This window comes from Corapipo altera, unplaced genomic scaffold, assembly GCF_003945725.1.
Source record: "Corapipo altera isolate COAL_440 unplaced genomic scaffold, ASM394572v1 52b, whole genome shotgun sequence".
Classification (NCBI taxonomy): domain Eukaryota; kingdom Metazoa; phylum Chordata; class Aves; order Passeriformes; family Pipridae; genus Corapipo; species Corapipo altera.
Window position 1 is genome coordinate 2,137,074 of NW_020884922.1, and position 15,113 is coordinate 2,152,186.

General features: G+C 39.3%; 1 protein-coding gene across 6 annotated transcripts in view; it reads right to left on the reverse strand.

Moving 5' to 3' along the window:
• Positions 1 to 14,909, reverse strand: part of RGS22 (regulator of G protein signaling 22) — a 64,206-nt gene extending 49,297 nt beyond the window's left edge. For all 6 annotated transcript variants that reach the window (XM_027657102.1, XM_027657099.1, XM_027657103.1 and 3 more), the window contains exons 1-4: positions 14,777 to 14,909; positions 14,066 to 14,094; positions 9,789 to 9,851; positions 763 to 984 (exon numbers count right to left, since the gene is read on the reverse strand). In XM_027657102.1, the coding sequence (XP_027512903.1) occupies positions 763 to 984; positions 9,789 to 9,851; positions 14,066 to 14,094; positions 14,777 to 14,801 (339 nt within the window). In that variant the 5' untranslated portion in view covers positions 14,802 to 14,909. The remainder of the gene's footprint in view (positions 1 to 762; positions 985 to 9,788; positions 9,852 to 14,065; positions 14,095 to 14,776) is intronic.
• Positions 14,910 to 15,113: the final 204 nt, after the last annotated feature.

Genomic DNA, 15,113 nt, shown 5'->3' on the forward strand with positions numbered 1-15,113 from the left:
CGAGGTAAGCAAAAAAGGAATAAACCAAGTATCCTAGTGAAATATTTAATTTCCTCCAAAGCTACTGTTTAAAGGTAAACTCCCACATCTAATTATACCAACTTGTGTTCTCTCAGGTGCTTCGACTCCTGATTTTAACTTGCCTAATTTGGTGCCGAAGAGACGCCCTGAAAGTAGGCAGGTAAAAATACCAAAATTGATACTGTCTAAGCAAGTATGAAACAAGATTTTTTTTCTAAAATCCAACCCATCTTTCCATTAATTTAGCTTTCTTGTTGCCAACAATTATTTTTTCTGGCCATTTGAATTGATGTTAACTATGTAAATCCTTTGGGAATAAATGGAAGAGAGACTTATGTATTGCCAGACCACAGATGAGCTCATAGCCACACAAGGAAATTAATTAATAAGGAAAGACTGAGCTGCATTAGTTTCAGTCAATTTGCACATTCCAGGGATCACTAGTAAAGTAACTGTTGTCATAATATTTTTTCTTTTAATATTAAAAAGTATTCAGACCACACAGCTGAATCCTGCCCTACAGAATCTTCAAAATTCTGTGCTACAGGATGTACATCTGTAATTCCATTTACTTGTCTGCTAGACACGTGCATTACAGGGCATAATTTGGCCCATCATTATGTTTTCCTAACATAAATTAACATTTTTTTCCCAAGCTACCAAGCCAAACACAACAATAATTACTGCCAGTATCTCTACAGTAAGATCTAAATATAAACTCAGGGGCTATAAGATGCTTACCATAGTGTTGTAATTTGGATCCATATTGAAGGCTGGAGAAGCACTGTGCATTTTGGAGAGCTGCCCATCATTCTTTGCTTTCCTTAGAACATCATAAATGGGATTTGGAGGTTTCTGATCATGTAGATTTTTTTTCAGCTGGCTTTCCAGGCATCGTGGGGCATAATTAACTACTTCAAAAACCCCAACATCTGAGTTAAACTTCACTGGCTGGGCAAAAGTCTACAAAAGAAGTTTGGAAAGTTTATGACATTGTAATAAGGGAATTCTCATTTAAGAAAGTTACTTTTTATAATATAGAGGCATCCTACAGAATACAAGCTGGTATTATGAGGCTTCTTTCTCTTGGGGCCTGGAATAGTATTTTTTCTGTATATTTGCTCTTCAGTCTTTTTGCCATGTAGCTTTCCAAAGCATTCCTACTTTTTCTCTCAGTTATGCTTCATTGTAAAGAATTTAAAACATTCTAGATCACAGGCAATTCTTTTTCACATGCAAATAATAGATCCAGTACAAGAATATCTATGATATGTAATTCACGGTGACTTTAGTAACTGTTCTGCAGGAAACAACTTACCTACAGGATCAGATTTCCAGTGTTATTCTCGCATTTGTTATCACCAACAATCAAGGCCTGAAAATATTAGCAATGAAGCTGATCTTTTAAATCTGAGATGCATTTGAGGAGGATAAATCTGAAGAGTTTCATACGTAGGAAAGGCTTTTCACCATGTTGTTACTTGTAGGTCAAACAACTACCAAAACCCATGGCCTGCAGTAAATTTTATTATACATCTCACTAGTTCAGTCAGATACTGCATAATATGGGAGACAGACCCATACTCAACTTCAGCTATGCAATTCTGACTTTTGTCAACTCCAAAAACCCACTGCATATGTACACACTAAATCAAAGCCATCTTTCATCTTTAAAGATCTGGTATTAGGTATTTCCCTAAAAAACTATCTTTCAAGTACACTTACTTGAAGAGGGAAAATACGGATGGATTTTTCAGAAGTAATGGAGGATACCCAAGACAGTTCTGAATATGAGATTATATACAATCAGAGCATATAGGCATCTCCACACTCAGCTGGAAGACGAGAAGGCATGTTGTATTTAAGGACTCAAGAAACTATTGGCCACATCTACATCTAGAGCCAAAATTCATCTTGGCTTCACTCCAGACAGGATCCCACCTGGTGTTTGTACAGTTGTCATTCCTCTGCACTTAATAAGATTATTTTATTTTTTCAAACACTGTATTTTTCATTTCCTTGAATTTTTTCATATAGCACATATAGGCACACATAGACATAATTCATAGACATAGTCCATATGCTGAATACATGTTACATATAATATAGAAATATATTACAGACCAATTTTATTCTTCTTCACACCTGTATAAACCCAAAGTAATTATGCTAGCGTCAGCTATTTTGTTGCTTCTGGTTGAAGCTCCCTTGTTGATCAACGTCTTGTAGAGCAATGCCCAGAACCATGTGGCTGCAACATGTGGTTTTAACATTCCCTACTTATCCCATAATGTCTCACTGTGGAGGCTCAGCCTGGCAAAGCACAAAGCAAGTGAGAGCTTTAAGTGTATGATTAGTGTCTATGACATCAGACCGTCACTGCTCAGAGCCGTGCACTGACTCGCACAGGTCTGCTCAGTTACCTAACTTCAGCAGAAATCACACATTGATTTTTGTTCTCTGACACCTTGTGCCTCTTTTGGCATTAGTTTTCTCCAGCGCACTCTGCATCTGTTTTTTTCTCCAGATGTACTGAACAGCATTTTAAAAAGCCTTCTATGTGTAGAAGATTTCTCTACATTCAGACCTCCTCCCAGTTTGCTACGTGTATATTTCGTTTACTTTCAAACCTAATTTGGTCTGCTACCAACTTTTAAGTGACTAACTGTGCAACCTTAATAGCCTCCAAATGTATTCTTCCCTATTTGTTTTCTCATGTTTTTTAAAAAAGAAACAGAAGAAAGTGCACTAAGAAACATGGTAGTTCAGTCTCTTAGGATTCGAAATGCTCTTGCTCACAGAAAAAATCAAACAAAAGGCAAATTTTATAATATATGTCTATTATAAAATGGTCTATACATGACCAGATTATTTATCTATATAGATTAATATCTATAAATAATATAGATTATTTATCTATATAGATAAATATATATCTATCTATATTTATCTATAATCTGGTCTATACATGACCAGATTATTTTAGTTCCATGCTGTTCAAACTAAAACTGAAGCAAATACAATATCAGTTTATTGCATGCATCTACTTTTATTTAATCCTTTGTAACTTACTCTAGATCTAGGTTTTTTCAATACATATTCTAGTTAGTGGAACAGAAAACTACAGCAACTTCAATGTAGCGAAACAGATGCTAGTGACAATTTTTAAAATCTAAAGTGTATTGCTATTTTGGGAGTCTTACTACCAACCATTTATAAGACAAATATACTAATGGAGCAGAAGAACATGCACTGAAGGGATAGGAAGGTTAAGAATTCATACACTACATACTTGACTAAAAAAGGTGGTTCTAAGTCCAGACTTTTGGGTACTGGACTAAGATGTAGTTACACATCCCCAGGGGCATCAAAAGGCATGCATATGTCTTGTATCAGTCAGAGAGGAGGCAGTAAATTTGACACTATAAGGCTGCATCTGGAATATTGCATCCAGTTTTGGGTCCCGAGTACAAGGAGGATGCTCCCATACTCAAGTGCAGCAGAAGACCACTGAGATGGTCAGAGGCTGGAGCACTTGCCCTGTGAGGAGAGGCTGTTTAGCCTGAAGAAGAGACAGCTCTGGGAAAACCTAGAAGCAGCCTTACAGTACTTTTAAGGAGATTACTGAAAGATGGAGCCAGGATTTTTATGCAGGTGCACAGTAGGAGGACAAGAAACCATTCATAGAAAACAGCAGAAGTCTGAACTGGATTATAAGAAAAAAGGTAGTTGTGGCATGATTAGCATTGGAACAGGCTGTCCAGAGAGATTATAGAATCTGTTGTTGGAAGTTTTCAAGACCAACTGAAGTACGTGCCAAACAACCTGGTCTCAATACTAAAGAACTGACCCTGCTTTGAGCAAGAAACCAGATTACAGACTTCCCCAAAGCCCCCTCCAGACTGAGTGATCTATGATTCTGTACAAATTCCAAATTCTACCCAATAGAGCATCTCTGTCTCTCAAACTAACATATAAAAGCATTTTGGAATAGATAAAACCTTTCTGGAAAAGCAAATTTCACTTGCTTACTTAAGAAAACTAGAATGAGAAATCAGAATGTTTTTATAAGCATAATAAAAGAAGAGGTAATTCCTGACCTTTTTAACTCATCACCACCACAAGTGATAATCTTATGACAAAAAATCAAATAGAACATGCAAAAAAAACCCCAAAACCTGATTTCTCATAGGAAATATTTTACGAGTTGCAGTGCAGGAGAGAGGATCAGACAATCAATTTTCCCTTCAGTATGCAAAGAACTTTGGAGCAAAACACACAATCTAACCATTCCCACACATTACAAGCCACAAAAAAAAAATCCAATAAAAAACTGTTCAATTTTCTATAGCAAACTTTAAACCTTTCCCACAGAAGCCAAGTGCTGTAAAATCCTTCAGTGTTTCATGGGACAATAATAAGAAAGGTTTATGGCACCACCAATATTCTAGGTCATTGCAATAATGAGGAATCTCTTCAGTGAAGATGGAGTGGATGAGAGCCTGTACAAAAAAGGAAAGGGAAAAAAAAATCCATTCCAATCTAATATACTAAGAAATGTCTTTCTTACTCCACATTTGGCAAGTGCTTTGGCTTTTTAAGGACAAGTAAAATACACTAACAAAAGACTAAGTGTATCATTCTCTCTAATTTGGGCCAATTTTCGATGCTTTGAAGATAAAGGGGAAAACTCCAGAGCCAAATTATACCTCAAGATGTTAAGAAAAAATATTTTAGGTTTGGCAGGAGCCTTGAAGTTTGGGATTCCTACATTATCAATTTAGCACAATAAACAGGATCAAGGACTTGAAAATGCCAACAAATAAGAAGTCTACAGACTTTGCAAACTGTTTTACTCACAGACAATTCTCCTCTTGAACCCGGTATGACCAATGTAACTCAGTGTAGTAAACTCAAGTTCAGAAACAATCTCCAAGCAAATAAAAAAAAGCTGTTTTCAGACTGTGGTACAGCAATACCATTAAATAAATAAACAATTGTATGCACTTTTTTGACAGCAAAAAAATTTCTTAGCTGTCAAACACACATTTAATATAGTTTCAGCTGAATAATAAACAGAATACATAACTCTGAAACCTGAAGTTATACACTTAACCGAAGGCAAGACAAATTTCTCTCAGTCCTCCCACAACAGAAACCAAAACAGCATCCATCACCATGTTGCCAGGATATCAGACATATAAATCTCACTGTTCTCTGTCTTAACAGTTTTCAGATATACTTAACTTCAGATACCATTAACTAGTGTGTAAATATGCTCACCCCATTTCAGACCCAAATAACATAGTTTGATCCCAAGAGAAACAGAATGACCACAGCTTGGCTGCTTCTTAGATTAAGGGTGGGAATGAATAGAGATTTCACCCAGGAACTTTGCCAAAACTTCCTTAAGACGGGTATGTCTGTATCATAAAGAAATGTCAGTGAGAGTCCAGACCAGAATTTGAGCAGCAATGTGAAGTGTCTGGAAAATTCACACTACACACGGTCAATACAAATCTCCCATTGACTTTAGCAACTTCAGCCTTTCCCTTCTGCTGATGAGCAAGACAAAAGTCACAATCACATATCACAATCTAATTAAGAGAGAAGAGAAGAATATTTCCAGTAAACATACTATCAGTAAGAAATTAAGTCAGGAATGCTTCATTTGCTTCCTTGAATGTCAAAGACATGAACAAGTTTTAGTCCTGGGTAAGTCTCAACATAACATGCACGTAGGGCCTTACTTAAGACAAAGCCTTTTTCAGGGAGGCATCTGCAGCCTCCCTCCACACACCTGGAGAAGATAAAACTAATGTGCATGCACTGATGCCTTGATTTGATGATTTGATGCATGGAATTATTCAAAGTCAACTTCGAAACAGTGAAGGGCCTGAACTGTGCAGTAGAGTGGATTGCTTTTTTGCTTTCTGCCCTTTCTGTCATCTGCTACTCATAAGTCAGGTCTGGTTTTATTCTTGACAGCACTAGGTTTTCAGGACCATTCTGTCTTCAGAAAGACAGGCCCAAGCTTTGTTACTTGGACTTTAATTGTTTTCAGAATCATCACCTGCAGCAAATGCTGGATCCCAGACTACTTGGTGGAGAGCTTTTATAGTGAGAACAACTACCAAAAGAAGTAGTCTTCAAATCTGAGGTTGATAATATTGTGGTCACTTGGCAGATTACTGCTGCTAGGGAAACCAACAGCCAGGGACTTGCAACCAAAGCATCATCTCCTGGATGTGCTTCAACTGAGGCTCAGTTAGGTATTTTGTCTCTAGTGCAACAATTTGAGGTTTCAAAGAGGAGCAGCATGCCTCCCTTAGGATCACTGCTAACTGGAAAATGAGGGGTAAGACCCCAGCATGGACTTGGGGTGGAACAAGCAGCAGGCAGCCTGTAGAGTGCAGGAGAAACAAGCTGACATTACTACGCTTGCTTTCAATGCTGAGCTTGGATGGCAATTTCTGACTTCTGAATTTTCACTCCTGACTAAACATATTCTTGGATGTTTTTAATACGTGGATCAAAGATTCAAATTCTAGGGCTGCCTGACCACCAGTAATGGAAATGTATCAAGGCCAATGTTTCTCTTAAATCTTTCATTTTACATTAGTTACTAAGGAAGGTGTAACTCGTTTGTGTGTCATGTAATTGGTTTCTGCTACTGTGAAATCACTGTATTACTGGCAATAACTGCCCTCCCGAGGTTATTTGTATTACATCTTTCAGAAATATTTCTGTACAAACTATCCTTCATTACAGTATGTAGATCTTTGGAGTACTTAGATATTCATGTCAGATTGTATTAAATATCATTATAACAAGTGGATCACTTAAAGGATACACTGTAAATCAAAGCAAAAAAAACCATGAAAAATCTGCTGCTGCTATAGCAAGTCCCCAGTGATACAATTTTCCGTATGCTAATGGTGCCTCATAAATCAATGCAGAGGCAGCCTCTTAAAATAAGCATATGCTACCCCTGCTTTCTTGTATCAAGTCACACAATATTTTCAGTTTAACTTGTTGCCTAACTACTAGCACACCTGGGTAATACTGTTCCCAGGCAACAGCATATAAGCACAACAAGAATAAAGCAATGGAAATTTCAATGCAGTGTTTTAGTAGAAGCCTTCTGAGAAGGAGAGGAAAATTGGGAATGTAAGGTATTCAAACCACAGAACTCAAGGCATTAGGAGAACTTAATCCTGAAGAGGGTAAATACTTAGGAAAAGATCAAAGAGAAAATAAAACCAATTATGAGAACATTACAGTTAAAAATAGATAACAGAGCATCTGTTTTCACGAAGATATGTAAATATGTGTAAGAGAGACCATGTGTCATCTTAGAAGCTACCAAGATTACCAGCGTAAAATAGTGTTTACCCAGGAGTGACTGTGAACTCTTTTCTGTGGGCTTCAGAGCCATCAGGAGTGCCTGGACAATTGCTGCGGTTTAGAGCTGCTGAGCTGCGCCAGGACTGTGGGCTGAGGAGTCCTCTGAGGCCAAGGAGAATTTTGGCCTCTAACAGATGTCCTGAAATCTGTTCATGTCCAAGGATACCAAGAGACCAAGCAAGCTGAACTTCTTACCCACTCCGTCCTCTGAGATTCGGGGAAAACTTGAAGCATAGTTTCCAAATAAGCAGCAAAGGCATAAAGGATGGTATTCCTGTGCTAAGAACAATCTGGCACATGGAAGGAGGCCTGGGTTTAAAAGCTAAGTAGTTAGGCTTGGATTAGTCAGATATCATAAAGCAGCTGCAGGGGGGAGGTGGAGGATGTTGGAGAAAGAAAAAGCCCCAGCCCCTCTCACCACACACTTTCTTCCATCTGTGTCTCTCCAGCTTTGAAAAAATTATTCTTAGGAATCTTGCAGTGTGGTGAAAGTACGTAAAGGCTGAGCTCCTGAGAGAAGTCAGTATTGGTGCTGTGCACAAAACCCACACATCTGAGTATCTTCAGATTCTATTTTAAGCTTAAAAATTGGCATGGGGAGCCCATTCTATCACCTTTAGTTGTGCAATTTCCATTATATGTGTTCATTTACACAAATCTGTGATGTGGCTTAGAGAGCACAGCTATGTCTAGTTCAGTTTGGTAAGCCAAATCATTCAGTTATGAATCATAACTGAATTTATTTCATTAATGGCTGCACCAGAGTATGAGGTCCAAGGAGCATCAAGAAACATTCTGCCCCTTCCTAACACTGGTGGTGGTTCCTACCAAGCGAGTTGCAGGAATGGGTGTATGTTCTTGTAGTGTAGCCTGTTGGACTGCAGTGCCTTAGGAGGGGGACAGGCTCTGGGACAGCTCTGTGGTACATTGGGTGGGAGCCACGAGTGACACTGTGGAAAACCTGTGCCACTTGGCAAGGGAGTATGGGTGTAAAGTGTGGGGATGAAGAGAATGGGGATAGTCAAGGCCAAGACTACAAAGATGAAGTTGGATGACGTTGCCATATTGAAGGAGCAGGACCATATATTTGACTCTCAGGACAATGTGGGGAGGTAGTGTAGTTGATGGGGAAAAGGAGCAAAATATAGGGCAACTAGTTAAAAACAGGGCACTGGATATGGTAGTCTAACTGTAACTGGATCAGCACACAGAATATAGTGTAAGCCTGCACACTTCTAGCTGCATATGGGAGAGGAAGAGGAGGGAAGTGCCAACTTTGAGGCCTTCAAAGCCGTGAATAGAAATAGAGTTGGTTTTGAGCTTAAATGTATATTAATCACTGAGTGCATTGCCACAAGATTGTAAAAGGACAAACATTTGTTATGTCATCATGATGTGATACTCAAATAGAATTGGACTCCTTATACTTTTAAAATAAGTATTTATGTGTCTTTTTCATTTCCTATTCTTATTATTTTAGTGCACTGTGATCTAAATAAATAATTAAAAGCATAAATTTAAATACATAAATAACCTGGGGGTCCTGGTGGACAACAAGCAGTTCATGAGCCAACAGTGTGTCCCTGTGGCCAAGAAGGTCTGATGTACATTAGGAGGAGCACTGCCAGCAGCTCGAGGGCTCCTCAGTACAAGAGAGACATGGAGCTCCTGAAGGAGGTCAGGCACAGGGTGACAAAGACGATTAAAAGACTGGAACATCTCTGTTATGTGGAAAGGCTGAGGGAACTGGGCCCATTCAGCTTCAAGAACAGACAAATGAGAGGGGCCCTTATCAATGTGTGTAAGTATCTGAAGGGATGGTGTCAAGACGATGGAGCCAGGCTCTTTTGGGTGGTGCTGACCAATAGGACAAGAGGCAAGAGGCAGAAACTGATGCACAGGAAGCTCCACCTGAACATGAGGAAGAACAACTTGCCTGTGCGGGTGACTGCACACTGAACAGGTTGCCCAGAGAGGTTGTGGAGTCTCCCTCACTGGAGATATTCAAGAACTACCTGGATGCAATCCTGTGCCATGTGCTCTAGGATGACTGCTTGAGCAGGGAGGCTGGACCAGATAACCCACTGTGGTCCCTTCTAGCCTTACCCATTTAGTGATTCTGTGATTCTTTAGCTTAGCAAAATAAAATCTGTCCTCAGAAGTCCAGATACTGTGCTACTTTTCCTGATACTGATAACACTGAGCAGTAAGAGTTGCTACCATTGAAAACACAGACATATTGTAAAAGTCATTTAACTAGCAAGCAGCAAAATGTAAAATTTTCTAAGATGGATTAAGTCACTCTTAATTTTAGTATGGTGTTTCTTGACTTTTGCAAGGGATTTCTGTAAGGTACTTACCGGAAGACTCAAAAATTCATTAAAGTAGTCCACAAGCATATCATCTGTGGCTAAGCATTCTTCCTACAGAGAGACAAAACCACAAAGCAAGGCTTGTAGTAATCTGTGCTAACATGGTTTGAATGCACTATTCCCTCAAACAATGTTTTTTTCATGAGATATGACATGGAAACTTTTGCAAAATATTATTTCCCACCTTTGAGAATATAATCATTGCATCACTGTTATTTGCAACCATTGCACACTTCTGAGATCCTTAGCAATTTAAAAAACACAAAGGTAAATCCTATGTCAATAAATTTACAGATAAAGCCTTCATAAACCCAACAGCTTGTAAATGCTGAAAATCTGGATGTTTATTTTTGAAAAAATGTGCATAAGCTAACAGTCTAGAAATTCCCTACATTGTACCTTTCTCTCTTTCACTTGGAAAAAAGGGGAATTCACCCAGGGCCACCAGGGCCACCTCCTGGTCTCGCACTGCTGCTTGGGGATGTTTGGGGAATAAAAGGGAGTTCCCTGATTTATATTTTGGCTTAACAAGCAAGCCGTGTATGCCATACTTTGAATCTGACAGAACTGGGAGGCTTCCTGTTGATCTCATTAGAAGTGAAGACTGCACCTGCAGATGTTTTTGTATCCTTTCTGACCCCTGCATTTTAAATCCTGCTAACAAGACTCAAAAAATTTTGAATAGAAATTTAATTTTTTTGCTGTTGACAAACCCAAAATTATGGATCCAAATCTTACTTCTACTGTACTCAACACCATCCTCATTTCAATTCAACAGAGGGTAAAAGTAGAACATTATTCCATTGGTTTCAGATATGTGTCTTCAGTATAATGAAGACACCTAAATTTTTTTTATAGTTTCTAGAATATTCTTATTTCTGCCTTGCAAGGCAAAGAAAATGCACCTGAATCTGATGTATTTGCCAACATCAGCAAAGGTCTTGTGACACAAATCTTTTTTCTCTTTCTTAAGTTCATAGCACTAGTGAGGAATAGCACTAAAGAGAGTTTATGCACGGTGTACATGGTATCAAGTGTAGGCAGGCAGTATCTTGATCTAAACCCCATTGGTATAATCAGAGACAGCTCAGGCTCAGGTAAGGAAGAAATCTGAGCTAACATACTTTAATATGAACTCAGGAAGGCTCTTGTTTGCTGCACAACAAGTCAGAACCAGACCTGATGGTTTTTGCCTGGCCCTAGTCTGCCAACATTTATTCCTTAGTACTTGTGGTTGCTCTTGTGACTGATACAGGACAGGCAAGTTAGCTCATGCTCTTCTCTAGAAAACACTGACAATGCTGAAAGCAAGGCTTTCTGCATTACAGAGGTCGTGCTTTATTTGGACCACAGGCCTGTGGCCCAATGCAATTGCAGTCCCATGCACCTAGAGATGTTTGGGCACTGATTAAACAGGAGGATTTATTTACGACTATGCAGGTAACATGTGTTTTTAATTTCCCAAGGATATAATTCTCTGTAGTTCCATATAACAGCAAGAAATGTAAACACAGTGGTTGATTAATCAATAAAATGTTTATGATCTTATTAATGCAAGCTCTACTACTCACTGATCTTACTGCATCTATACACAACATACTTTCCTCTGGTTTTTGGAGGGTTTTTTGTAGACAGTCTTATTTTCACTTGAAATCACAGTTGCACTTTCATATTTGCACATTATAGGTTTTGGAGTTGCATGTACAATACTATAGCTTAGATTTTTGTGTCAGGAAGCATTTTGTTTCATCTTTCCTGCTGCACAGTCTAAATTATGACTATAAAAAGCTGCCTTTCATGAAAAATTGCAGCTGGAGGTTAGGGTGTGCTAAAAATTGGTCCAAAACTGTTTCATGCAATTTTTGTATGAATAGGAATATCTTGAGCCTGATTTCTATCACTCTTTTAACATTGAAAGGAATTTTAAAATCATTTTGGCATGGTATACAATCATTTCTTAGGTATTTTCTGGAAACAAACCTAATGACTTCTATCTATAGCATTTGATACCTTTCTCTATTACTGCCATCATGAAAAAGTACAGAAACACAGAAATATTATTAGACATCAAAGGGGAAGTTGAATGTGGATAAAAGTAGCACTATATTGCAAGATTTGCATTTCATGTTGCAGCACCCACTAAAATGATAAATACCTCTCCACCCTTGACAAATATATAAAACATGACATCTTTAAATCTCAAAAGCTGAAAGTTAAAACTCTATACTAAATAGAACTCTGACAGCTTCATGCCTGTGTGTGAAGTTCACCTGGAGTCAGACATATCTAGTCATATTAAGGAGCCTGCAGAATCCAGGTTTAATGCAATCTAAATATGCAGTTAGGAGATGCTCTCATGTACATATTTATATATGCCAGATATATTTTATGTATAGAATCATAGAATCATAGAATTGTTTAATTGTAAAAGACCTCTAAGATCATCAAATCCAACCGTTAACCTGGCACTACCAAGCCTACCCCTAAACCATGACTCCAAGTGCAACATCCACATGTCTTTTAAATACTTCCAGAGATAGTGACTCAACCACTTCTCTGGGCAGCCTGTTCCAATGCTTGACAAAACTTTTGGTGGCAAAATTTTCCTAATATTCAACCTAAACCTCCCCTGGCACAGCTTCAGACCATTTCCACTTTTTCCTATTGCTTGTTACTTGGGAGAAAAATAACTGCATCTGCAAACTTGCTGAGGGTGCACTTGATCCACTCATCCAGGCTGTCAATAAAGATATTAAATAGGACTGGCCTCAGTACTGAGCCCTGGGGAACCCCTGTAATGTCCAGCTGCCAACTGGATTTAACTCACTCCATTCACCACCACTCCCTGGGCCTGGCCATCCAGCCAGTGTTTTTACCCATCAAACAGTGCACCTGTCCACATCATGGGAAGCCAGTTTCTCCACAAGAATGCTGTGGGAGATGGTGTCAAAGGCGCTACTGAAGTCCAAGTAGACAACATCCATAGCCTTTCCCTCATCCACGAAATGAGTCACCCTGCCAAGTGTGATCAGATTTGTCAAGCAGGACATGTTTTTCCTAAACCCATACTGGCTGGGCTGATCCCCTGTTTGTACTGCACATGCACTCAAGATGATCTGCTCCATGATGTTCTCCAGCACCAATGTCAGGCTGACAGGCCTGTAGTTCCCAGGATCCTCTTTCCAACCGTGCTTATAGAGGAGCTTCACATTTTCCAACTTTGTCACCTGGGACTTCACAGCTGATCAGGACTGCTGGTAAATGATTGAAAGTGTCTCAGTGAACACTTCCACCACCTCCGTCAGTACGCCTGGGTGAATTCCATCTGGCCCCATGGACTTGTGCAGGTCTAAGTGACATAGCAGGTCACTGGCCATTCCCTCATGGATTATAGGGGCTCCATTCTGCTCCCTGTCTCTGTCTTCCAGCTCATGGGCACCTTGAGAATTACTGGTCTTGTTGATAAAGACTGAGGCAAAGAAGGTATTAAGTACCTCAGCCTTTTCCTCATCCTTTGTCACTATGTTTCCTCCCACATCCAGCAAAGGATGGAGATTCTCCTTTTTGTTGTATATTCAAAAATACAAAAAATATTGTTGTATATACAAATATACAAAAAATACACTTTTTGTTGTATTTTACAGTAGTGGCCACATTAAGTTCTATCTGGGTTTTGACCTTTCTAATTTTCTCCCTGCATGACCTCACAACATCCTTGTGATACTCCTGAGCTGCCTATCCCTTCTTCTCACTGAGTTCCAGCCAAAGTTCTCTTGTCCTTCCTCAACACTGGCTTGTCTTTTGGCATATGGGGAGAGCCTGGTCCTCTACCTTTAAGATTTACATATATTTACATATATATATTTACAGATTTACAGATTTATATATACCTTTCAAACAAGACGACAAACATCAGGGAACTCCTAAAATGAGCTATGAGCAAAGACCAGAAAACGCAAAGTAAGGAGATTGTTAAACCCATCATGCTGAACCTTCCATTTGATTGTTTCCTTCCTTCATCCTAATTGCCTTTCTTTTCTATTTCCATCTTTATTCTCCATAGTCTTTTGTTATTCTTTTTCCTAATTATTTTAAAATTAAGTATTATTTTGTCTGAGAAAATTGTAAGAAATTACTCAGTACTCCATACTTACAAAGCAAAGAAATGAGAAAAGAGCCAACAGTTTCCCAAATGGTTTTGTTGCTTTTTTTGCTCTATAGTTGCACAACAAAAATAATGATCAAGCCTTATAAAGCATACTTACGAACACTTCTTCTGTTATACATGGCGGTTCTGAAAAACATAAATGAAATATCGTATGTTATCCAAGCAATACAGTCAAGCTGGTTCAACTGGGATTACAATACAGTAACAAAAAGTATTGAGGCATGACACCCTTTCCTGGATATTCTGAAATAAAATTACTTAGCCTGAGAAAATAAAATAAACTAAAAACATGCAGTAATGTTGACCCATGCATAAAAAGGTTAACTACCACAAGAATGATTTAAATATAATTCAAGTATTATTTAACTATGTTATTTCTCATACATGTCAGTTAACTTCTTGTCAGCTTTCCTCCGCAAAATTGATTACTAGACGCTAGGCAGTTTTAATGAAAACACAGATTTGTATGAGACTCTTGGAGCTTTGAACAGCAAATATTAAGAAATATCTGATAAAATTAAGAAGATACAATTGTGAATGTTCCCAGATACCCAATTCTCACTCATTCTAGGAGAATATCCTATCTTTTGTGATGCTATTTGAAGGCAGCAAAGCTCTCTCTGCAGAGCAATAAATTCTGATGGGCAAGTTTAAACCTGGCAGTTCAAAATCCCACTCTTTTCGTGTCACCATCTCTGTCTCTGTCTGTACCCCTGTCACGTCTCCGTGCCTGGGGCCGTCACCGTGGGGCCTGACCCCTCGTCTGACACGGATCCAGCCCATACCCTGCGTGGGAATTGCGACGTACCTGTGGTGAGCCTCTTCGAGTGCATCCTGGAGCTGCCGACCTCGGCCGCGGAGGTGAAACGCCGGAGGGCAGAGCAGCAGGAGCAGCTGCGGAACCGCCGGGCCTGGCCGGGCCTGCGGCCGCCGCGGGCAGCGCGGCGGGGTTGCCATGGCGCTGCGGGCGACACCGCCTCAGCCGCAGCCGAGCGCCCCGGGGGGGTGATCGTCCCAGAGGAGGTGCCTGAGAACCAGCAATGAATCTGAGGATACTTGTAGCCAGAAATGAAATTAAACTCTCCGAGAGTGTTAGTTTCTTCCTTGGTTCAAGGGGGTAACTACAGGATATAAGAAAAAGGCAC